The sequence below is a fragment of the Peromyscus leucopus genome, chromosome 13 (genome assembly GCF_004664715.2).
Source record: "Peromyscus leucopus breed LL Stock chromosome 13, UCI_PerLeu_2.1, whole genome shotgun sequence".
Taxonomy (NCBI): domain Eukaryota; kingdom Metazoa; phylum Chordata; class Mammalia; order Rodentia; family Cricetidae; genus Peromyscus; species Peromyscus leucopus.
Window position 1 is genome coordinate 18,675,091 of NC_051074.1, and position 25,641 is coordinate 18,700,731.

The window sequence follows — 25,641 nt, forward strand, 5'->3', positions numbered from 1 at the left end:
TACGGACTTTGTGCTTCCTCAAGGAACTACTCAGGGTGTGTACTGTTCAGTACATCCAAACCAACCAAAACCTCATCTAAAAATCCCAAAGCATGGGATAGGAAGAAACAGACGTGGAGAACGCAGTGAACCTGACAGGGGCAGCCTTGAAAATCCAGTCACCTTGGTCAAACGCAGTCATTCCATTTCGGAATTGGCAATGATTGGAAGTGTTATGCTCCATCAATATCCCAACAGGCCTGGCTTCACGCTGTCTCTTTCTTGTGAAATGCAGGCTGCCTGTTAACACCAGCACTGCTTCTATTCACTTGAATTAGCACAGTGAGAAAGCAGTGAAGGACCCGGGAGACGGGAATCACAGGAACGCCCGCAGTGTTAAGTGAGAATCGGGGCTCGCAAACCTGAAGCCTCTAATTAGAGATTAGTGTGACAGGAAGTCCAATAACCCGACTGTCAGAGAACAAGTTAGGGACATTTTCACTCCCGGTATCACCAAGCAATCTTCCACCGTGAAGGATGTTTCAAGCTGAGGGTAAGCTTCCAGTCCAGGCTTTTAGGTGTGTGCCATCGTGGGCTTGATCGATGCCCCGAACTACGCATCTGCACATGCGGTAAACATGGAAACCAAGCATGGACACAGGGCACGGGGAGAGTTAGAGTCGCCTGGAGGAGTCATCTGTGCTGTTCCCAATGCTTCAGCAACAGCACAGCTATTTGAAGAACCTGGGCCCTAATAAGATAATTAATATAGTCAGAGTGGCAAGCACAATATATTTATGGAACACATCTGGGTGTTTCTAAATTAAACTCCTACTAAAGTTAAGTTGAAAACATAATTGAGGGGGGAAACTCTCTACGCTAAAAAAGTTTGTGCCTAATGGTTTTCATGTCTTGTGCTTTTCAGTTTTCAGTTTTTATTTTCACGTACAAAGGCTCAGGACGTAGTGGTGATCACAAAGCAAGTGCCTGAGGAAATGCTACCTTCCTGGAACCGTAGTCTCTCCCAGGTGGGATTTATGGATCTGACCTGCTCCCCCAATTCATGATCAGCAAAAACATATTCTGCATAAATATGATCAGTAAGTCTGTATATTAAAAATCTGGCATCTGAAAATAGGTGGACACAGGGCACGGCTAAGTAAGTGTTTTTAGTTTGGTTTTGGTTTTAGCTTGCAGGAGCAGAACTGTACAGAAGTCAGAGCATTCCAGGGCTGGATTCCCAAAGAGTTCAAGTGCAACAACATAGCAGTGTCTGAGCTCTGACTGGCTGTCCTTCCAGCCACTCCCAGAATCCCCCAGCTACAAGAAATGGGTGTTAAACCTAAGATAGCACCTTTTTAATTTGGTTATTTCCTTCAGTCTAGACACTCCCCCGCCCAATCTATCAAATGGTTAAGAGGTACTGGGTTCTAAATGCTTCCAAACTTGTTTTTAGCTATACAGTACTTTTGTAAACTAAATCTTGGGAAATTTTGAATATATACAGCAACGAAGAGCTGCTATGGCTGAAGAGAATACAGATGATAAACACAAAGTAATCCACCCATGTTGCTGGAGGTTGTCTCCAGGTTCCACCAAGCCCCGCAGTCCCACAATCCACATATAAAATAATCACTCAGACACTTATATTATTTACAAACTGTATGGCCGTGGCAGGCTTCTTGCTAACTGTTCTTATATCTTAAATTAACCCATTTCTATAAATCTATACCTTGCCACATGGCTGGTGGCTTACTGGCGTCTTTACATGCTGCTTGTCCTGGCCGTGGCTGCAGTGTCCCTTCTTCCTTCTTCCTGTTTCCCCAATTCTCCTCTCTCCTTGTCCTGCCTATGCTTCCTGTCTGGTCACTGGCCATCAGTGTTTTATTATATAGAACGATATCCACAGCACACCCACCCATCCATTGAGTTTCTAATACAGAATTGTGTGGCAAGGAGCGTGTGCCTGATGCTGTTGAAGGCCCTGGTTTTAAAGAATGAGAACTTTCTGTGTGATGAGGATGAGAAGAATCAGCTCCCCTACCTCAACAGGTGAGAGCTAAGATCTGCTCACTTCATAGGAGGGCATTATACAAACTGTCCTCTTCCTGTCATCCAGCGAATAGAGACACTGAGGGACAGGAAGGGGAGAAGGGGGAGACAGGAAAGCAGACTGCGGAGTGGCTATCATTTGAATGCAGCTGCAGGAGACAACAAAGTTGGAAAGGGAGGTGGACGCCTTTGAAGGCACCACATCAGAGCCATGGTGAGGGGAAAAAAAGCCAGGGGAACTGATCCTAGACAACCCTTTCAGGAGGCTTAACACTGGAGTGACAGAACACAAGGAAGGGAATTGGGGGAATGGCGGGGGAAGGAGGGAGGATGGAGAGGGGATGGAGGAGAGATGGAAGAGGGGGGGATGGAGGATGGAGGGGGGATGGACGGGGGATGGTGGGGGATGGCAGGGAATGGAGGGAGGATAGAGGGGGGATAAAGGGAGGATAGAGGAGGGGGGATGGAGTGGGGATGGACAGGAGATGGAGGGGGTAGAGGGTGAAGGCAGCTGGGCGGACACTGGACCAGTGTAAGGGTTTTGATTCAGAAGAATCACCCGGGATGTCCTCTTAACACAAGTGAACAAGAAGCTGCACAATACTCAAGCTTACAACATTCAAGTTGCCAGTCTTTGTCAGGAGCTGCAGGCTCTGGGGGCCTAGGAACTATTCCTTCATGGTTTTTCCTACCACAATGACTGTAGAATATAGTCATATAGTATACAGTATATCAATGTCAACAGATATTTATTGAACAGATGAAGAACATATATGATAGAATTAGAAGGAGAAAGGCTATGCTCTCTGAAAACCTTATGAATAAAAGAAGCAAGATTCTCAGGGGTTACAGAGAGCAGGAGCAGACAGCTTGCCGCTGGGTGCTGGGACCTCATGGTAGGCTAGACCATTTCCTTCCCAACTGCCAGGAGCCCTCAGTCTCACAAGCCAGGGAAGTCAGCTCTGTTTGTGCCTGGTCAAGTGTTAGCCAACTCCCATTACCCTCTCTACAACTAAATATAAAAGTCACAGTCCTGGGGCTGGAGAGATGGCTCAGAGGTTAAGAGCACTGACTGCTTCTTCCTAGAGGTCCTGAGTTCAATTCCCAGCAACCACATGGTGGCTCACAACCATCTGTAATGAGATCTGGCACCCTCTTTTGGCCTGCAGGCATACATGCTGTATACATAATAAATAAATAAATCTTATATATATAAATATATATATCTTATATATAAAAATCTTATATATAAATCATATATATATATATATGTATATATATAAAAATCCTAGAGCCTCACTCATTCTTTCATACTATTGCTGAAGCCAAACCGAAGCTCCAAGGCGAATATTGACTGCAATATTGACAGGCAAACACAACACAGAGTCTCCTGACCATACAGCATTTGGGCGGTGGGGTGGGGGGCTGCAGACTCTCCTTCACAGCTTCTAGAAAGTAAGCTAACATTTTCATGATGTATCAAACCCTAGCAAGCAGCTACTTGCAGCACATCTCACATGTTCCTGCCAGAAGCCCATCTTCCTCAAGAAGCAAACCCTAGTCTTATTCTGGATCCCGACTGGCTTTTGATTGGCAGGTCTTTACCCTGCTCAAAACAAAGCCAAGCAAATATACAACCAAGCGGTCCTCGAGGTTCAACCTTCCTGTTTCCTTTTAATGAAACAGAATCCTGACGACTGCAAACAAATTCTATTATGTTAAAAATAGTGCTGCATGTATCTCGGGAGACTGGTTTTCCTTTCATCAGATCTTAGCATATAGCCATGCACGCCTTTAGTCCCAGCACTCAGGAGGCAGAGGCAGAGGATCTCTGAGTTCTAGAGTTCAAGGCCAGCCTGGTCTACAGAATGAGTTCCAGGACAGCCTGGGCTACATGGAGAAACCCTGTCTCAAAAATAAACAAACAAACAAACAAAAAATCTTAGCATGTGAATTTATATTCAGAGCTAGAAAATTATGACCCTGCTAGGGCCGGTGATGAATTTGTCAGATAAAAGATTCCAAAGTAGGTGTGCACACAAAAATAAGAACAATAATGAACTAATGATAACCAAAGCAAACATTTATTGAGTGTTTATAGTGAACCTGACTTTGTGCTCAGTGGTTTGCTCATTTCAATTACTCTTGTGATGACCCCCTGGGGCACAAGTTATTATTATTGTCCTGTTTCAGGTCACTCTCAGGTGAGTCCAAGGTTTGAGATTAAGTTCTGAAAGGTCCTAGAGGTGGTAAAAAGCCAGCAGCATGGCATGGTGCTGATCAATTCTGCCCGTTCCATGGGGGTCCACACCAGTGTTTCCTGACTTAATAGCTGGACTCTGGGCAGGCGTATCAGTTACATTTGGCAGTGGAGGTAAATAGGACGGGAAGAAATGGAGATGGGGACACTTGACTGAAATGAGGCTGAGAGGTAACCTCTGAATTTCAGCGGATGGCTTCTCCCTGTTCAATTACCAGGGCTGACGAGGAGAGGGCTGTGAAAACGTGTTCTAAAGTGCTCCTATGTGAAAATCACCTGCAGAACTGTTTCATCAGCAGAAGAAAGACGCCGAGGCTTCCGGGAAAGGCTCAGCTCAGAGTGTGGGGCCCCTGTCGCCTCGCCCCCGCCACCTCTCATCGTCCCTTTCTTCCCGAATACAAGGCTGGCTGTGCAGTAACAGGTCTCTCAAGACCCAGGTCACACAGCTGAGGTCAGTCAGGCCACTCCTGCCTTCGTAGAGCAGAAAGTGAAGTTTTTCAATGTATTTTTTTTCAACAGGGCATTAATTTTAAATTTTAAATTTTTGCTAAGGGCGATCCGAAACCAGCTGTGCATCCGTGGGGGGATTAGGAGAGCCCTGCAGGTAGTCAACTTTGTTTCATGGCTGAATTGCTACCAAAACAGTCCTGGACACAGTCCTCACAAATTATTTTTCCCTTAAACTGATTTTTCCAGTTAGTTCTATGTATTAGTTACAGAACCGTCTATTATTTTCCCCATAGGGCTTTCCTGCTCACAATTCCTAAACAAGCTACTAAAAACCCCACTTTTTTTTCCCCCACAGAAATATTTTGGTTGTTGAGGCCTTCTCTTCCCATAATTACCTTCTGAGAAAAGCAGTTCGGTGGTCAGATTTTCCTGAATATTTTTATATTAAATTGGGCACACAGAACTGGGCCCTTGGTATCTTAAGATTGTAAAGCAGAGTTCTGGCTGACTGGTTCCCATAACTTGTTTTCCACATTAACCATCTCTTTGCCATTTAAATACGAATGCCATGTGAGAACCAGACTTTCTTACATCCTAGAGAACATATTATAGCCAGCAACCTTTATTGAAATAAACCACTCATTTTGCTCTTCTAATTTCAAGAATTGTGGCGGACGAGGAAGACGGTCTTGGGAAGTGAATGTTGATAAGAAATGAATTACTTTGACTATTTTCACACTGTGGACCAATAACAGCCAGCCTCCACTGGGCCCGTGGCCTGAAGGCAGCTGGGTAATCAATAGATCCCACAAAGGCAGCTCTCCTCCCCCAGCAGTCTCTGATCTTTTCTTGGTGGACTCTTCACGCGTGCGTGACTCTAATTTATGTCAAGCAGAAATCAAAGAGATTCCAAGAGGCTTTGGTCACAGGACACTGGAGTGGACCTTTCACAATCTATTTATGTCTAGTCCTTGAGGAGCAGGACCCACATAGCCTTCTAGTCACACCTCCACTGGCCAACAGGAAGGCAATAGCAGAAGGCAGCTCCCGCTTAATGGTGGTGGGTGGAGGGCAAGGCAGCGCGGCCTAAGGTATAAACTGGGGTGCGTTTTCTCCCTAGTCCATAACTCTGCAGGAACATAAGAACTAAGCATTTTAAGTGAAGGCTTTGCCAAGACTGGCTCCCTCAATAACGCTCTTGAATGATACCCCAGACGCTGGCATTTTCAAATCAAATGAACAGTGTGTAAAATTAGTTCTGCATGAAGTTAAAAAAAAAAATAGAAAGTGAAAGGGAGCTTTTAAAAGCTCCAGCATTTCTCCATCCAACTGCTTTTCACAAGGGTTTGGCATTTGAGAATTGCTACGTTTATGATGTTATTCACTGCTCATAATTCAGGCCTGTGTCTCCAAACTTTGGTATTAACACACACTGCAGAGGTTTCCCGAGCCAGCCAAGTTGCCTCTGGCGAGGTCTCCTTTTCCAGCCAATGCCATTCCATTGTGCCCCTCTCTTCTCAACAACCTTGTTACCCCAAACCTTTTTCATTAACCTTGAACACTGCATTTCCATTTGCCCTACAGCTTTCTCGTGCATTTTTCTCTTTCAGTCTTGTTTTCTATCCAAATCGCCTTGTAAGAATTGAGGAAAATATCCTAAGAAACAGATCTAGAGAGTCTAGAATTCCCTGAAGTCGGGAAAACAAGTTCTTCGAACAATGTCACCACTGACTGTTTGTAGTCTTGGAAGCTAGAGTAAACACATTGCTTTCTATTACAGTCCCATTGACTACCGAAGTATTTTAACTAAGTCACTAAATAAACGTGAGTCAAAGCGATAGGTGATTTCAGGTCAACTCTAATTCCCAAGGTCAAGTAAGCCTTTGAACAGTGTCTAAGACCATAAGCTCCCCCCAATTCATCAAAGCAGCCTCACACAGCATTTCCTTCTCTTGGTTTTTACAATGCATTAAAGTTTAGGAGATTATGTGGCGTCAGCTTCAAACCCTTTTAACATGCTTATCCAGCCAGCCATCGGAAAAGCTACTCAGAGACTTCTTAATGCACTTCCTAACTTTACAGCTGCGTGGGGAAGGCTCCAGTTGTCGGGGGCTGCAGGGCTCCTCCCCAGGCCTCAGCAATGCTGCAGCCAAACAAATTTACTACAGATTTACTTAGACATTGATAATCCTTGTACATGCTTTTTCAGCTGCAAAGAATATGTTTAATGTTTCGCATCTGGGGGTCGGGGAGGAGACAGACACAGAGAGAGATGGAGATTTTTCCTACAACAAATAAAAGGCATTTTGTTATTATTCTTGTAACTTCTTTGAAGCCGAAGTGGGGAAAAGTACCAGTTTGGTAAAATACAGCCTCCAAATTAAATATAAGTAGCCCCAAAAGAAACTTACATGTGAAAGAAAATGCAACTAGACTCTACCACATCTTTCTTTTCTTGAGACAGTCTCACTATGTAGCCCTGGATTGCCTGGAACCAGTCTATGCCTCTTTCTTTCCGCTACCTCCCAACCCCCAGTTCTGGGATTAAAGAAATTCACCTCCACACCCAACTGACTTCATGGTTTCTAAGGACCAGAGAACTTCAGAACATGACTGGAGAGACATACAAACACACAGACATGTCTCTCCCTAGCTCAGGGATCCTGCTGCCCACATTACTGGCCAGGTGGCTAATTGTGTAGATGATGAAGTCTCTTGGCCCTTGGCTGGCTCCAGATGGTGTGCCTAAGGAGGCGGGAAATCTCTAACTAATGAACTTTGTTAGCGGTTAGCAGGTCTGGTTGAACTACAGCGAGACTTGGGTTGCTTCATCGGCAAGATGACCAATGCTTGGGACACGCGGCAGATCTCCACGCCCTGGCCCCGCTTTTCCTGTTTCTTATTTCCACTCCTGACTGCTTTCTTTCTTCTTGCCACTTTCTCTACCCATGTCAGAAGTCTTATATTCATACTTTCTTCACCTTTGTGCCTGAGCAGATGGGCTAGGAACTTTATTCAAATGTACAGTGTTCCATGGAGACATTTGTTTTTATCAGTGAAATGTGCAGAAAGTATGATTATTGATTTCTATAGAACATAAAACATTCAATTTTCAATGAGAAAAAAAATCACCAAGGTATCTTCTACAGTCTGAATCTATTTTATTTCCCCTTTAAACCTGCTTCCAAAATGTGGTATGTGTGTGTGTGTGTGTGTGTGTGTGTGTGTGTGTGTGTGTAAATTCACATACCACACTATAGTACAAGTTGAAAAGAACAGTAATTCAGGGTATTTTATATATGACTGACATTATCCTAAGCACTTTATATACATTAATTTATTTAAATGCTCACAATTCTACAAGATGGGTACTAGGAGAGGGCATGCCCCTTGAGTTTATTTTCTTCTCTATGCAAATCTTTCTTCGGGTCTTGAGAATTTAAAATGGATGACAGCAAACAAAATTTTATGAAATCTGAAGAGCTACTTTAGTTAGCATTTTCCATCCAAGTCTCTGTTCAAGGCTTTGCTTGCACTCTGTCTGTGGCTTGGAAATGTCTTCTGTTCTCATGGAAGCCCTTGTGTTTGGCTCTGAGCTGACTTGAGTCTCGGGAAGCCAGACAGCAAGGCTGATCTCCTTGGGCTGGGCTGAACTGCAGCAGGCTACGGCCAGATGGCACTGGGTCAGAGGCAACACACTCAGAGCAGTCCTCTCAACACAGAATAGGCTGCAACCCTTAGGGACACCGCAAATTGGAACCACCTCTCTGTCTCATTTTGCACTAATTTGTGCTTTTTTTTTTTTAAAGTCTAGAATTCTTTAACTTAGAATCAGTAGAATGCTGCTCAGGTGTGGAATAGTCTTCCACACCAAGAAACAAGGACATAAATGGTTATCATTTGTATCTGAAGGGGAAGTTGATCTTCAATGTAAAAAGTATAAAAAGGGCGGGCTACACGGAGTGGTTCGAATTCGTTCACTTTGGAGTCCTTGGCTGAGACAGCATGGCTTTCTGGTGGAGGCTGAGGAGCTTGCCTGTTCCTGCTTTTTGTCCCCAGAATCCTCTGCCCACTGCAGACCCTTTAACTGTAAAGTGACAAGGTTAGCAGTGCCATTCTCTTAGCTGGCGATGAGTGTTAGGGAGACTCGCTCCTGTGGGTCCCAGTGCTGTTGCTAAGATACAAAGCAAGTAGTTTTCTGCGCTGGGTTAAGACACCATCCAGTCTCTCGAACATACCTGGCAAAGGTCTAGAGCAGTGGAGGTTTTACAACCTTGGAAACATCATTAGATCTATTGTCAAAAATGACAAAGCACACAAGGGACTTGGGCCATTGTTATTTTTGCCCCAGATCTGTCTACATTTAGAAAATGTAGACACATACACGCCCTTTGAGCAACACATTTGTGTGGAATCAATTCTTGTGATAGATTTGTTCCTAATCCTCACTGCAGAAGTGGCACAGACATGTAAACTGTGGTTTACATGGTAAGCACATGGTAGGCACACCTCGAGGCACACCTTTTCAAAGCAAGCAGCCTCCTGGCCAAAGGCTGCCTCTGGCATGTTCAAAATGTCGGACTCAGACTTCAGAGACTTTGGGTGAGTACCTTCTGCGGTGTCTGAGATTTCTCAGCCTCCATCCTCTCACTTTGGCAATGCAAATACAGAACTTACTCTTTGATTTGTTAGAGGGAATTCATGGGAGCTGCAAAGGAGACAACATCTACTCAGGGCTCAGTGTCTGTACAGATGTTCTCCATTTCCTTCTCAGTCTTCAGATGTTAAGTGCAGTACCATTCTTAAACTCATGCTCAAGCCCCGACAATGGACGGCTCCGAGGAACTTTGGCTGGGCCTCCGGGGCTATTTCACAGCATGTGATAGGAGAGACAATCTGATGTGCAGGGAGACACAAATTGGTTCCTTCTTGCCGCCAATGGCCAGAACACATATGTGTGCAGAAGGAACGAACACAGATGAAAAGCCAATCTGACACTTACTGTTGCAGGGAATTTAAAATCTAGAATTTTATTTGTTAAACCGTACGAATAGCAGTTCGCATACAGCCTTTTAAATTCTGTTCTATGGATTTAGGAAGAGAAAGCTAAATTCTATGATGACACTGTGTGATTGCCTTCTCCCCCTTTTTAAGTACAAAAATCCATTATTAATCAGAAATACAAAAATAATTCCGGATTACTTTAGCAAACCAGGGCAAAAAAAATGCATGGTTAGCGGTGTGCATGGGCATGGAGGAAGAGAATGTGGCATTAAGCTAGTTACTATAGCAACTACATGCAGAAAGCAAACAAGTCCATCTTACTTTATCACATCTCATCAGCCCCAGGTATCTCAGGGATTTGCTGCTCTGTGCAATCAGGGTGGCTCCTTGATCTGTGATTTCTTTACACCATCCAACATCCACCGTCTCTATGGTCACGCTGTACCGCCCAATGGCGATCAGGGCTGCCGGGAGGAAGAGAGAGAGAGAGTGTTATGTGCGCAGTGGAAGGGGCGCACCCCCAGCCAACGATGACTGCTGAGCTCATCTCCTCACTGAACTTGTTCCTGAAATGCTGTGTGCAAATGAATGTTTTATAAACAAAATTAAATTTGAAATGCGTTAGGAAAGCTTGCCCTATGACAAACCCTTGTGTGCAGTGAATAATCAATCCATAATTTCCCTTTCATGAAACACAATCTTTTATCAGTTTACTCACTTCAAGGTTACCTATACTTCAAGCATTCATATTTGCAGGAGAAATAAATACCAGTAAATTATAGATGGAGCACTATAAGGGCCCAGGTGCTATTGAAATTGCATTCAAGGTAACTCTAATCCTTTTTAAAAGAAACACACACACACACACACACACACACACACACACACACACACACCACATAAACACCATTTTGAGGTGTGTTATATTACATGCAAATTTCTTTATGAATCAGTATAATTTTTTCCATCTGTTCATGACCTGTAAAATGTAAGAGCATGTAATACTTTTCACATTAGTTCTTCTTGGGGCTGTTGGGAATTAAGAGTACATTATACATATAGTTTAATTTAATTGGTGCCAGGCTAGAGTACAGTAATGGGAATGTATTTGTTATGGCAAATTTCCTTTCCATATCAGAAATCTTTCTATTAATATATAAAGAGAGCCTGCCCTCTGAAAACCATGCCGTTATCTCTGGCGTTCTTGATTCTTTATCACCACACCACTACTAAATGCTGATGCCCATGCTAGAGTCTCAGATGTACTTCAGTCGACCCTGCAAAGCTCCCCAGCCCATCATCCTGCTGGAGCCGCCAATCAGCAAATGGGGCTCTTCTCCAGGGACTGGTGTGTGGCTGGATAGGTGAGCACGGCTCTAACATTTATGAAGCATAAAAAACAGATTTTAAGACCTGCAGCCAGAGTAATGTGAGGATGCATTATCAGTGAATGAAAACCCCGACGGCGGTGCCGCAGACATTAAAAGGGAAAGAGCAATTGTTTGCCAGTTATTTCCTTATTCTGATGACATGGTTTGATTTCTGGAACCATAGAGGTGGGAGGTATTCTCCAAACTGTGCTGACTACATTTAGAAAGGCAGAACAAATTTCTCATGTAAATAAATACAACCCGGGAAACACCACTTGGCAAAACTCTGAAAACCATCTCAGTGATTGTTTTTTTTAAAAAAACTATTATACTCCTACCCAAGGGATCCTGCAATAAAGTACTTAGAGGAAGCCAATGTTCATAGAACAACAATCATGATCCCAGTGTTTTCAATTAAAAATACCATAGAGATTTTCCTTAAGTTCCTCATAACACCAGTATTCATTAACACTTTCAAACTGTTTGCATGCATGTAACAGTAGCAGTAGAAACAATATCCCAAGTTATTCCCACTGCTGTCTCCGACTTAAGAAAAACTGTTCCAGCATGGGCCACGGTCCCACAGGGGGTCATTGGAACCGTGCTCTGCTGAGCCAACCCCGCCTTTCATTGGCCCTGGGGTAGCTGGCCGTGCCCCTCAGGGGAAAGATGCCCCACCACTCACCACAGGCGTGTAGTCTATCTCACCCAGGCAGCACACTAGAGCCCACTGACCCTGTGGTTAGGGACACAGGTCTGAGGGTGTGACAGCAGGAGAGTTGACCCCCCCCCCGCCCTCCCCCCTCTGCCTCTTGCTATCTGTGGCAGGTGAGATATTTAGCCCCAGGGTCATCAGAATGAGAGAACTCACCCTGCCCCACACCAGCTACAGCACAGAGGAGAGCGAGCCCTGCACCCCACATTGGCAGCGCACTAGAGCTGACCCTGGTTGTTGGGAGCCCCAGCGAGCCATCCCTGAGAGCATGAGAACAACAGAGCTGACCCCACCCTCGCATGCCCCTACAGGAATCGGAGAGAGGTCTCTGCACCTCTCCTGGGCAAAACAGCAGAACTGGCCCTAGTGATGTGAGTGTGGGTGACCCGGACCCGAGGATCTGAGAGCAGGAAAACTGACCCCCACCCCTGCTCCTTGCTGCAGGCTGCTTTGGGTGAGCTAGCTGAGGCTATGCTGGGAGCTCTCCTAGGTAGTGAGGATGAGGGAAAGCTGGAGGGCTGACCAACCCAGCTAGCACCCAGGTCTAGACACAGGGCTATGAGTTGTTACATTCCAACATCCACCTCATCAAGGAACTGTGGGAGCATGTGAAGGGGATGAACCTACAGATCCAAAACAGCAGGATCTTCATGACACAGGACAACAACTGGAGGTCCAAGAGGAGCCCCAGTGAGAGCCCCGTGAGAGTCGTATAGCAGAAGCCAGAGGCCTCCAGCCAGACCAATGACTCCAATGACTTCTGGCAATGAACACTTGAAAGTAAAGATGAATGGACTAAAGGGTAAACTGTGCGACTCAGTGGCAAACACTACAGCCTCCATGTGGAGATTCTGTCTGTCTGTCTGTCTCTCTCTCTCTTTGTTTTGTTTGTTATGTTTGGTCTTTGGTTTTTCTTTTAAATTTTGTTTTTTTGGGGGAGGGGGAAAGTTGCAAGGGCAGAGGGCAGATGCGACGGGATGGGGAGATAAATGGGATCGGAATGCATGATGTGAAATCCACAAAGAATCAATAAAAGTTAAAAGAATTTAAAAAAAAGAAAGAAAACTGTTCTTTTCTCTGGTATCGGCCTGTCTCTCACTGGTTAACAATATCCTGAAGATCTCCTTCGCTAAAAGAAGTAGGAGATGCATGAATGAAATCCCTTCCAGTATAAAGTGTTCCGACTGTGGCGTTCAGACAATGAAAACACAGAAGTCGCAGGGAGGCCCAAGTCAGCAGATTGTGAGCAGCTGGAGACTTAAGGCTAGAACACCAGAGTCCCGAACCGTCCAGAAAAAGGTAACTCAAATGGCATGAGGCACTTTCCCAGGCTGCCATACAAGCAAATGAAGGGGCAACAGTAGCTGTGGACCTGGTTCCAGAGTCACTTGTGTCTGGAGTTTTCCTTTGCTTTATCTCCCTTCTCCAAATTAAATGACGTAATAACGGCAGGAACTTCAGGTAAACAGGGGCATTGAGTTTGGGTTTGGGTCTTGCTCTTGCTCTGTTTACTGAAGGCAGGCTTCAACTTTATTATCCCGACAGTAGCCCATTTCTTCCCCGAAACTCATGAATGCTAAAGCATTTCTACCAACAACATATAGGCTACTTTCCATAAGTCAGGTTCTGGACTAAGGATTTCTGGCTAAGTATCTGATTTAACCTTCACAATAAGCCTGTGGAGTCTCTTATTACCACCTCAAAGACCAGCAAATCAAGTCACATAGAAATTGAATAACTTTCATAACGTTGAAAATCAGTAAAGGTGGGCACAGGATTTTAAGAAGGGAGCCAGCACCTAGTCCTGTCTACTAATCAGATCTACACATTGGAGCCACAGGGCATGGCATCATTCTAACAGGCTACATCCTGTCAGAATGGTGGAGGAACTACTGTGTGGCTTACTGAGCCTAGGGGCTGGGGATACAGACGTTCACGGAGCTCAAGGCTGCTTGAGTGGACGCGAGGGTGATGCTGGGTAGAAAAGAACAGCCAAGTAAGCAGTCACAAGATCTTGCTAATTCTCCATCTCTTTCTATTCCCACTTCCTTCTCGTTTTCCAGATCCCAAGTGATCAGAATCATCACCCAGCTCTTTATTCCACCTGGGAATAGCATTTACTACTTTTTTTTTTTTTTTTCGAGACAGGGTTTCTCTGTGTAGCTTTGTGCCTGTCCTGGATCTCTCTCTGTAGACCAGGCTGGCCTCAAATTCACAGAGATCCGCTTGGCTCTGCCTCAAGAGTGCTGCCACCCGGCAGCATTTACTTCTTTAATGGCCTATCTCTCACGTTAGAGTACCGGCTGCTATGAGGGCAGTATGTCTGGTACCCAGAACATGCCTAAGACAGAGTGGGTTCTTAAACATGCTATAAATATGCAAGTGACCTCTACCCCTGCCCTCGCTGTGGGAAGATGACAAGCCTTCAGAGAAGAGGTAAGCCTGGTCTTGAAGGACTACCCAGAATTCTCTGGAGAAGCAAAGGCGGGCGCAAGGGCAAGTCTGTTGGATGGAGAAACAGCCTGTTCAAAGGTTGAGAGATGAAAAGGGACTATGCGGCTGACGTGCAAACAAACTCAAAGAAGTGGCAAGAGTCACTGAAGAAATATTCCATGAATAATGGTGGACGCTGGGGCAAGACACAAAGCATGCAGAGCAGAGTCCTCAGCAGCACGGAGCTAGTCTAGAAGATACAGCTTAAAGCAAACAAATGTGGAAGTCAATCTAATTCTAAACTGTGACAAGTATTCTCCAGGGAGCGGACTGATCACGATAGGATGCATGTGTTGTTGGGTACCAGCTGGACCTAAGATGTTCCTAATGGAATTCTCCTTAATCCCTCCTGCAGCCTTGCAGAACAATGAGCATTTTAGAGGAAAAGAACTCATGCTAAGAAGTTCACAAAGGCCAGCTCTAACAAAGGGGTACAACCGCTTCCCAGGCTGAGGTCAGCTACATCTGGATGGGATGGAGACTGAGCCTGCTCCCTTCGACACTATTCAAGACCTAGGCCAAGTATTTAGTCTGAGTTGATGGCACTGGCTTAATGGGAAATTTTGATTACAAAACATATATAAAATAATTTATCTCTCTTGAAATCTATGGCGCCTTTGGCAACTTCTTCACTGTGTTCCTGAGCTGGCTGTGAAAATGTAATCTAATATAACGTCGGCTTCACCTCTAGCCACTCTATTTAGTAGATGCCTGACCTCAGGGTGATAGTTAACTTTTGTGAGACACAGCTTCTTCATCCAGATAAGAGGGATATTGACTGTATGTCTCACCCACTTCACAGGTTCAAATGAGAGAACACATGTAAGGGACTTTTTGCTACATAAATGTCATAGTTTGTTTGGTGTTTCCACAAACCATTCTAGGGAACAGTTGATACAAAATAGAAAGGTCTGACCTGGGCCTGCTGGTGCAGGTCTGAAAGGCAAGCTACCTGCGAGGCTTAGACAGGAAGGTCATACGCTAAACTGGCCTGGCTACATGGTCCAGGGCTAGCCTGGACAACTTCAGAAGGGTCTATCTCAAACCTGGAAAGGTTGGGGTACAGCTCAGTGACAACACACTTGCCTGGCGCGAATGAGGCTCTGGGTTCTAGCTCCCTGTACCACAAAATAAAACTACTTCAAGAGGCTAGCCAAAGGAGCAGCTCTGAGGGCACTGTGGGACTGTTCAGGCCTCTCATCATCGCCAAGTCCTTGAATGGCACACTCACCATTGGTGACCACGGATGTGTAAATTGCACCTGGGTTCATAGGCCCTGTAATTGTAAATATGTGACTGCTACTTACACCGCGGCTGGTGACATACTATAACGGTATTTATGAACACTGAAAAAATATGCAACACTAACTGCTAATTCTAAGGAAAATTCGATAGACTTTCTTAATGTGCTGAATGCAATTCATGAAGAAAGTTACATTCTAAAGAACTTTACACAAATTAATGAGAATTGTCCAGTAATTTCTATGTTGACAAAGAGTAAACATGAACCTACTAGTAGACATTTCCAGAGGCACAGAGACAGGACTGCAAGACTGAAGGACATATGCACTTATTTTGATGAAGAAATTCCACTTTGAGGGTTTTACCTTGAAAATACAGTTCTGATAATATCAAACTACACATGAATTTATTTATTGGTACATTGACTGGAACTTAAAAACAGGAAACAACCTAAGTGCTTACATATAAGAAAGTGATGGAAGAAACTGGGATTCCGCACAGTAATTAATACTGAACGACAGAAAAGAATAAACAGGGGGCTAATGCATACTGGTTTCTTGATATTTAAATGGAAAAAAGAAAAGTATAAAACAATATATATATATAATTTGTGTGTGCTCCCATTTTTCATATACTAGGAAGGAAAGAAAACACAGAAATCTGTTTATTTGTGCACATGTGACAAGTCATGGTAGAAAGTGAGAAGAATCTGAGATGTAGGGTAGGGGATGAGGCAGGAAGGCCACAGCCTTTTTTTATTTTTTGCTTTTGGTTTTTTCCAAATAGGGTTTCTCTGTGTAGCCCTGGCTGTTCTGGAACTTGCACTGTAGACCAGGCTGGCCTCCTACTCAGAGATCTGCCTGCCTCTGCCTCCCAAGTGCTGGGACTACGGGCATAAGCCACCACAGCCCAGCAACTACCTCTTTTTGTAGCTTTGATTTTCTGAATTGTCGTAGTGCTTTACATCATTTCCAAAATAAAAATCAATGTGGAGAACTCAGAGAGGAATACCATCACAAATGAATCCAATTGTTCTGAAAATGAACAGCATAACCCAGGTGAATTACACAGCTACAATAAATGGGACGAGAGTTAAGAAATAATTTGCTTTGGAAACAACATTTTGATTGGATATTAAGACTATGAGCTAGCAATTCAGTAACTACCTTTTGTGTGATCTAGGACGGTAGATTATGACAGGCAGTCTTTTCACTGTTAAAGGAGTTACAAACAAGAACAGCTGGAGGATGTTTATAATGAACCTCCTTGTAGTGGAGAGTAGTCTGAGTTATTAGAATGAACTGAAGTTTTCAGAACAGATAATAAACATGGTGGATGAGTCTGTCTGGTTTAGCAAACACGCACACATCCTTGGCACTTCTTGCTGAGAGGGATTAGGAGCAGTTGCTGTGGTCTAAATACCATCCATCAGTAAAAGGAATCGGCTTCCTAGAGAAGTGATTTCTTATAAAAAGAACTAGAGAAAACCAAGTGTGGAACATCTTATGATGTCAGAAAAAAGTGGAATTTAAAAAGGAATGCAGTTACATCAAAAGGATAAAGCATTTAATTAGAGAGAACGCCAATGGTCAAAGCTGGAACAAGTTGACCACAAAAATAAATACAACGGTGTTGACTAACAAGTCATACAAAATATATCTATAAATCCATACAGATAATAAACAGATAAATAAATAGGCATGAACGAACAGGCTGTCCATACAGAAGAACTGCATTTAAATAATGTAAATCAATGAGAGAAATAAAGAAATATTATTAGGCAAAGACTATGGCAATAATCATAGGCATGATAGACCAATAGATGCACAAACCAGTTATTTACAGTGTAAAAGGAAAAATACGGGAATAGTGACTCAGGGGGTCCTCATTTATAAATGGAAAAAAACTAACTTTGCAGTAGGCAGAGCCAGAAGACACAGCCTTAAACAACCGTCAGTGTTAACTACACATAACATTCACACACACTTGTGTATCCTGATCAGTGTTAACTACACATCACACACACACACACTCACACACACACACACACACACACACACACACACACACACACACACACACACATCTCCTGGTCATTTCTGCAGTCTTCCTGATAACCTAACCAATCTCCATCTCATCATAAGAAGACATCACAAGCCGGGCGGTGGTGGCGCACGCCTTTAATCCCAGCACTCGGGAGGCAGAGCCAGGCGGATCTCTGTGAGTTCGAGGCCAGCCTGGGCTACCAAGTGAGTTCCAGGAAAAGGCGCAAAGCTACACAGAGAACCCTGTCTCGAAAAACCAAAAAAACAAAACAAAACAAAAAAGAAGACATCACACCGTCACACCGTGGACCGGTGAGATTGCTCAGCAAGTCAAGGGGCTTGCTTTGTGATCCTGGTGATCTGAATTTCATTCCTGGAAGTCATGGAAAGGTGACAACAAAGAACCAACCCCATAAGGCTGCCCTCCTCCATCCACATATGTGCTGTGTATGCACATCTACACACACATCGCACAGTAACAATTAACATTAATAATAATGGAATCAACAACAAGAGGAAACACCCCATTCAGAGAAGCCCTCATGAGAAATGTTTTACAAATTAACTCACCAGTACTCATCTAACGGGCCAGGGCGGCAGAAATAAAATTCCAAACAAAGAAACAACAAAAATGAGCACCTGGCCACAAACCAGGGGAGACTCAAGATTATATGACAACTAAATATAATGCAGAGTAGGAGACTGGATCCTGGGCCAGACATGGAGATTAGCTTTAAAAATAGCAAGACTGTGGCTAGAGAGATGGCTCAGTAGTTAAGAGTGCTGGCTGTTCTTCCTGAGGACCGGGGTTCGATTCCCAGCACTCACATGGCAGCTCATAACTGTCTGTGACTATAGCTCCAGGTACCTGACACCCTTACGCAGACATACATGCAGGAAATACACCAATACACATAAAATAAAGATAAATAAGTCATTTTAAAAAACAACCAGTAGCATTTTGGTAAGTTTAGCTAATATTATTTTTCAACATTAAGTCTCCAGTTTTGATAATTTTATCGCAGCTATATCTGTTGTCAACATTAGGGATATCTGGGTGAATACAGCATGTGATTTCTACTAATGTTTTTAAGGTTTTTGCAAAATTACCATTTGTTTCAAAATAATAACTTAAAGTATGGACAAATGCACAAAGGATGATCAATGAATGAACTAAGCTGAGAACTAAAATTTTCTAAGTGAAACGATCTGATATATAAATGTTAGGACTAAAAATACATCTTGCCTCCTGGGAGGGGGATGAGTCATACCAGCACGTTAACGAGGACCCTGCAGATGCTACATATCCTTCTTAGCTCTCTCTCCCGCCACAGAGCTGGGCGCTTCTAATAAAATCAGAAATGCCCTCATGCTTGAAAGGATAGGGGTTAAAATTTAACAGCAGGATTAACGTCTTTCATGTAATACTTGGATGAAAGCCATTTGTAAAGAAATTTCTTGGCACACTTACAAAGAGATAAATATGAGAAAGTGCCCGTCTCTGTGGAAGCCACACAGGCTACAAAAACAAAGAAATGACACTTTCAGAGACATTTGTTGTTGTGTTGACGGTCCCTGAGAAGACTCCCCCACCCACAGGGACTACACTTCACCCTGGCTGCTCTCTTCTGCTCAGGTCTCTTCTGCTCAGGAGAATCACCGGCTCCTACTCAGAGCACAGATGCTCAAGTACCACCCCTGGAGGGTCCGGTTTAGAAGCTGTAACAGCGCCTTGGATCCCGGTATGCAGCTGAGGGCTGAGAGCCACTGGACGGATTGACCTCCAACTCTGGCAAAGTCAGTCAGCTAAAAACAAAGCGCTCACTTTGACGGCTATAAATAGCACCCATGTTCTGACACATTAAGACAATGTGTCCTCTCTCACACACACACAGCAGCTACTTGTTTATGAACAACACTTTCTAATATCCTTGTGCCTTGTCCGTTTGACGCACCACCATAGTCTTAGTATAATGTAGTTTAGCAGACGCTGACTGCACGCTATGACAAGGCTTTCTGATTCCGTTTTTGTAAATATATGTATTTCTCACTTCCCTTTCAAACACAGCATGTAGCAGGGCTTTCTGCATCTTACAATTGCTTACCAATGCACCTGTCTCCCCTCAAGTAGGTTGTGAACACTTTGGGGCACTGAATTTGGACTTTACTCTTACTTGGGAACTCTGAATCTCTGAAAATAAAATTTGAAAACTTCAATTATTTTGTTCATAGCTATAAAGCAAACGCAGAAAGCCGCACACGAGAAACAGCATGGCACCCTACTCGTCAAACCCAGACTTGCCAGTTTCCTTCCCCAGCAGGGAGAAGGTTCATCCTGACTTCCAATCATGGACCGGCCACTTTAAGAATTTATATAAACAGAACTAGACAACAGAGCGCATTCTGGCTTTTCAGCTGTTCATGATGTTCGTGAGGTACAGTCACATAGTTGTGCATGCTGGTAGGATGAAATGTTCATTCTCAGTGCTGTATGGTACTCCATTCAGGTGATTTACACGGTGTTGGGGCTATCATGGGCAGTGCAGCTGTGAACATCAGCATTTACGTTTTTCTGCGGACATACATTTCCACTTCTCTTGGGAAATGCACACACAGGAATGGAATCCCTAGCTAAGAGGCTTCCAGTGTTGCCACACCACTTTACATTCCCGCCAGTGTGTGTAACGGTTCTCGTTTGTTCACACTGTTGACACTACTTGCTAAATGTGCCTGACTATAGCATTCCAGTGGGCATGCGGTGGGGGTGGGTTTTAACTGTCATTTCCCAGGGAGGAACAACTCTGTGCATCTTTTCATGATAACGTACATTTTTGTTTTTAAATCCTGTAATAAATACACATAGGTATCAATTAGGTTAAATAAAAAGGAGGGAAGGTAGATGGTAACTTTTAAATTATTAGGCCACATAAAAGAATAATCTTCTAAGGAAGAAATAATTTCCAATGTAATGAAGTTGGTGGTAAATAGACTTTTTCTGCTTTCCAAAATAGGAATCTTAAAACAGGCAAGTTAAAGAGGAGGGTGGTAGAGGATGTAGAGAACACTCCAAAGCTGTGGAATATGCTTTAGTTAGGGACCTGAGATCTTTGCAAATCAAGTACAAAATCCATATAATAAGACAAGCTGCCCAATAATTGTGGCTAACACTAGAATCTGAAAACAGAATTGTCTCCTATTTTAATGATGTTGTACCTCGGGCCATCAATTTTACATGGTTCTGTACAGAGCTCAGAGCAGCAGCAAGCAAGCCTGGATCACACGGGGCAAGACTGCTGTGACCTCTGACCTCCCTGGCAAGGCATTCTCCTGCCCTTCACATCCTGAGACGGAGATGCAAGCATTATTGATAGGTTGCATCTACTTTCTTTCCTTTCAGGTAAACAAGTTGGTAAAAAGAATAAGTTCAAGTGAAGAGTTTTCTTTAGAAAAGGAAGATGTTGAATGCATGAGAGCAAGGATTAGTGCTGTATTTTAACTCACGTACACACATTGTTTCCAGGCAGAAACACACAAATGTGGCTGCACATGTAGAAACTATTCCTATATGCCTGACTCCCAGAATGGACTAAGAGAGGGGTGTATTTAGAGTCAACCTCATACCCTGCTCTGAGTTCCAGTGGTGGCATGTCTTGTACAATCAACCTTTGAGAGGATCTCTCAGCTCCCCTGACAATCCTCTTATTACATTTTAGAATTCAAAATGAAGAAAGAAAAAAAAAAGCGTTACCACTCTAACACTAGCAGAGACTATAAAATCCTTGGTTCAATGATTCTGCATAAATACATATATCAAAGAATTACATATTCTTTTCAAAATCTTGACATTATATGAGATTTCTTCACTTTATGAGAAGTGAATTCAGGCTTAGGGCATGTTAATTCACTAATGTGGAGAAGAACATTAATGTCTGCTTACCTTTCTGAACTGAATTTTCCACACTGACCCTAAAGACAGGGGGCGTGAGCTACAAACATCTGTGTGACCCCATGTGAGCAGAGTAGGATGAGGAGGCACAGAGGCTGGTCGAGACACACATATGACAAGCCAGCACACACTAGGGGTCTCCTGAAGTAGAGGCAAAGGAAAAGCAGAGGGGACACACTCTCTTGTTTCTTTCAACAGATTCTGAGGGCCTACTATGTGCCAGATATTGTTTTAGGGGCTAAGAATAAGGGGTCAATTTCCTGCTTTACTAAAGCTTCCATTAAATTAAGTAGAATATATCATTTGTCATGTGGTGATTCTGTCTGGGGGAAATTAAAAAGAAACCAAGGGTGGGAGTGTTCCAGTGCCTCACAAAGAAATTGATATATGAGCAAAGCATGAAAGAGGAGCCTTCCAGATATTTAAGAGAAAGGCATCCATGCAGGTCAGACCTCAAAGTAAGCTCATGGGATGAGAGGAAGGCTGGTCTGTTCTAGAGAGATGGAGAATAGTTGTGATGAGATCACCAAGTTAACGAAAAGACAAGAGAGCGGGAAAATCATCTTTCAGGTCACTTAACAGTATTGACTTTGGCTCTAAAGGAAATAGAAATCCATTGGAATACATGTGGCAGAGGACGGATATAATTAACCCAAATTATCAAAGGCTGCTCTGGATTCTGGGCTGGGGTAAGAAGAGAAGAAGAGAAGCAGAGTACTGAGGAGGAGGCCACTGCCATTCTCCAAGCAGGAACTGAGAATGGGTGGGCTGCATGGCAGAGATGAAGGGACGGGAAGGGCTGACTTCTGAACAGACTTCAAGGGTAAGAACAGGGGCATGTGCTGGTAGACTGGATGCGGGGGTTGGACGGGAGGAGAAAAGGAGTTTTTAAGAATGGCCAAAGAGCTGGGTATGATGGCATATACTTCTAATCTTAACTCTTCTGGAAGTACAGTCAGGAGAATCAGGAGTTTGAGGCAGCCTGGGCTACACAGTGAGTTTGAAGCCAGTTTGGTCAACCTAGTGAGACCCTGTCTCAAAATAAAAGCACTGGAGAAGGCCAGTGCTGTGTAGTGTTTGCTTAGCAGGTGCAAGGCCTGTATTAATCTACAGTACTGCTAAATACATTTTAAAAAAATGGCCAAAAAAATAGCACTTAGACAAAAAAATTCTTACATGGATTTTTACCAAGCTGTTCTTTGTGTCCGTGTGTGTCTAAGTGTCTTTGTGTTGCTGAGAAGACACTGGTTTCTTCTACTGTATATGAACAACCGAGTGAGAACAGGCTCAGTGACATCAGTCCCTCACTGAGCCACATAAAGACTTTGTTGGTTAGCATTCTAGAACCTGTTTATTTACAAATGTACATCGCAATTACATGCACCCAGGAGGGGTTTTGTCGTCCTGCAGAGTCTGTATCCACCCTTCCATTTTTAAAATCCTGACTGGGCAGCTTTAGTACGCCCGCCAGTATGGTGACTGGAGATGCCTTTGGGGAGATGACAGGGTAATACACGGAACACTCAACTGAACTAGGCTTCTCTGAAAAACAAAAACAAAGAAAAAGGCAGAGCTTAAAGGGTTGCAGCTAAGCGGCTCACTGAGTTTTTACCAGAACACCGAACGAAGAGCTCTGTGGAGTGTAGAGTGCCCCAGAGAAACACACTTACTCACTAGTGTCAATACTCAACCCCTCCCACCACTGGGAATCACGCGGTAAAAGCACGGTTGATTATCAATGAAAACCGAGCATGGAAGTGTGGCTCACTGCAGCCACAGCGTCTGTGATGGGCTCCCCTGGAGTGTGAATTTTCTCGGGAATTTTTCCTTATGGGTATGTCTCTGCCATTAGAAAATTAAAAAAAGAAAAAAGAAATTCAAAGCATTTCAACTTGAGATTTTGTGGTCTGGTGGAGAACCCAAGAAAACAGAGAGCATTACATTTTCTGTATTAGCTTTGTTTCTGATTTCCTCTTACTTTCTTGGGAATATTCCCATTCACCGCCAGTTTACATTCTAATATGTCTGTTTGTCTATCAGTAACCCTCAAGTCCACAAGTGAAGCCTATGCATACCATTATTCGGAACCAGACTGTAAGTTTAAAAAACAAGAGGAAACATAAAAGGAATAAGAGGTTGGAAAAGAATAAACAGAGTAAGCACCAAAGAGTAGCGTGCACTGTGGTTAGGAAATGAGGGGTCCCTTCATGTCTCCTTCATGGAAGGCTTCGCCCCCAGCTGGTGGCACTGGTTTGGACGGTTCAGCAAACATCAGGAGGCGGGGCCTACTTGGAGGAAATAGACCAATGCGGTGCCTCGCTGGAGGCTGCCTTTTCCTGGACCCACTCAGTGTCTCCCTGGTTCCCAGCCACCCTGAGGTGAGCAGCTCCTTCTGCCTAAATGCTCTCCTTCCTCACAGGCCCAGAAACGAGGCAAGCCGAATGTCCATGGCCGAAACACCCGAAGCCGTGATCCCGCACCACTTTTCCTCCTGTTTGGTCACTAATGGCAGGTTCTTTGTCATGGTCATGGAAGTCCAAATGATACAGAAAGGAAAGAAAGACCAACCGCAGAGAATATCAGTGCAGGGATCATATGACAGGATCCCAGTCCTGGATCTGCTCAAGACAGTGTGTTCACGTGTGAGGATCACAGGAAAAATACATAAACACATGCTTATCCTTGAGTACCAAGTCATGGACTGACCTTTGGAATTACATTTTGCACTACCAGGGCCTGGGTCCCAGAGGTGTACCTACACAGTAATATATTTTCCTAAATGTGGAAGAATAAGACACTCTAGGATTACTCTTGTGGGGGACACTCCAAAATCCAATAAACTCTGGGGTCTGCAAAATCTTCCTCATTCCCTGGCCCATAATATTCGGATTCTGTGGTTAGTGAACTGGTGCTGTGTCTTTTCAATGTTTTTCTGTTTCATCAAATGATTGTGGTATACAGCCAGCTTTAGAAATCACTGAGAAAAAGAGTCCAGACTGATCTGTTTAATGAGTCCCTGACATCTAGGTAGTATTTCCTTTTTGCTATTTTGCCACCATTGATTGGGACATAAACTATATAAAGCTATGTAGTTTGGAAAAAGCTGACAATTGGCAACATTTACTTCCACACTGCAGTGATGAATCACATAGCCCTCTGTGCTGGGTAATTAACTATCCATTTGTATGGACTGGCTGTACCAATAGAGTTCTCTTCAACAAGGAAGGAAAGGAATTTGGACAGAACATTAACAGTTGCTAATACCAAGCAAATAGAGTAAATTGGATTTATTAAGAAGAGTATCTGTGTGGATTTTTACCCACAGAGTTGATATAATTTGTCTAGCTTTCTAATTATAGCTGGGACAGGAAATGGCTGCACCCGAAGACCTCTCACGGTATCTAATAAACTCTTACTTACAGGGAGAACATTTCTCGGGTTGGAGAATGACAAATAATTTACTAAGCTTTTCCTGGAAGATAGAGAAAGGTGTCTCACCTATATCCAGCTGATGAATTAGCTTTAGCTAATAATCAGTATCATGAGACAGTAAAGAAGCAGGCTGTAATTATTCTGGAAGGAAGGAAGGAACAGATCTGATAAAGAGACTACATCAGCTAATTCCTCCTGTGGCACACTGAGCAGGAGAGGGGCTGATCTGGTCAGGAGTTTAAAGAAGGGGAAGGCGATGGACACTGGCAGTTTGTACCTGCCTGGGATCCACTGCTACCTAATGGTTAAAAACAACAACAACAACAACAATAAACGAACAAAAAACCCAAACCTCAGTTTCCCGTGCTTGGGTGCAGTGTGAGGGCTGCCATCAGGTCCCCTGCATGTGGCCCAAACCTGAGTTTCCAGGCTCAGGCACAGACATCTAAGTCTCCTTTGAAGGGGTGGCTTAATAAAATCGGAGTCCACCTGTTCTGGAGGGAGTTCCCTAAAGAGACTGTCATAGCAACCTGGAGAGGCTATGTTTTTGTCCTTTTCAAAGCTTACCATGTTAGTTTAAAATGTTTATTCTGGGGGTGTGGTGGTTTGAATAAGAATGGCCCCCTACAGGCTCATATACTTGAATGTTTAGT

At 43.7% G+C, this 25,641-nt stretch overlaps 1 protein-coding gene across 1 annotated transcript in view; it reads right to left on the reverse strand.

Moving 5' to 3' along the window:
* Fbxl17 (F-box and leucine rich repeat protein 17) overlaps positions 1-25,641 on the reverse strand; it is a 450,353-nt gene that overhangs the window by 11,453 nt on the left and 413,259 nt on the right. The window contains exon 8 of the mRNA XM_028874005.2: positions 10,067-10,209. Coding sequence (XP_028729838.1) covers positions 10,067-10,209 — 143 coding nt within the window. The remainder of the gene's footprint in view (positions 1-10,066; positions 10,210-25,641) is intronic.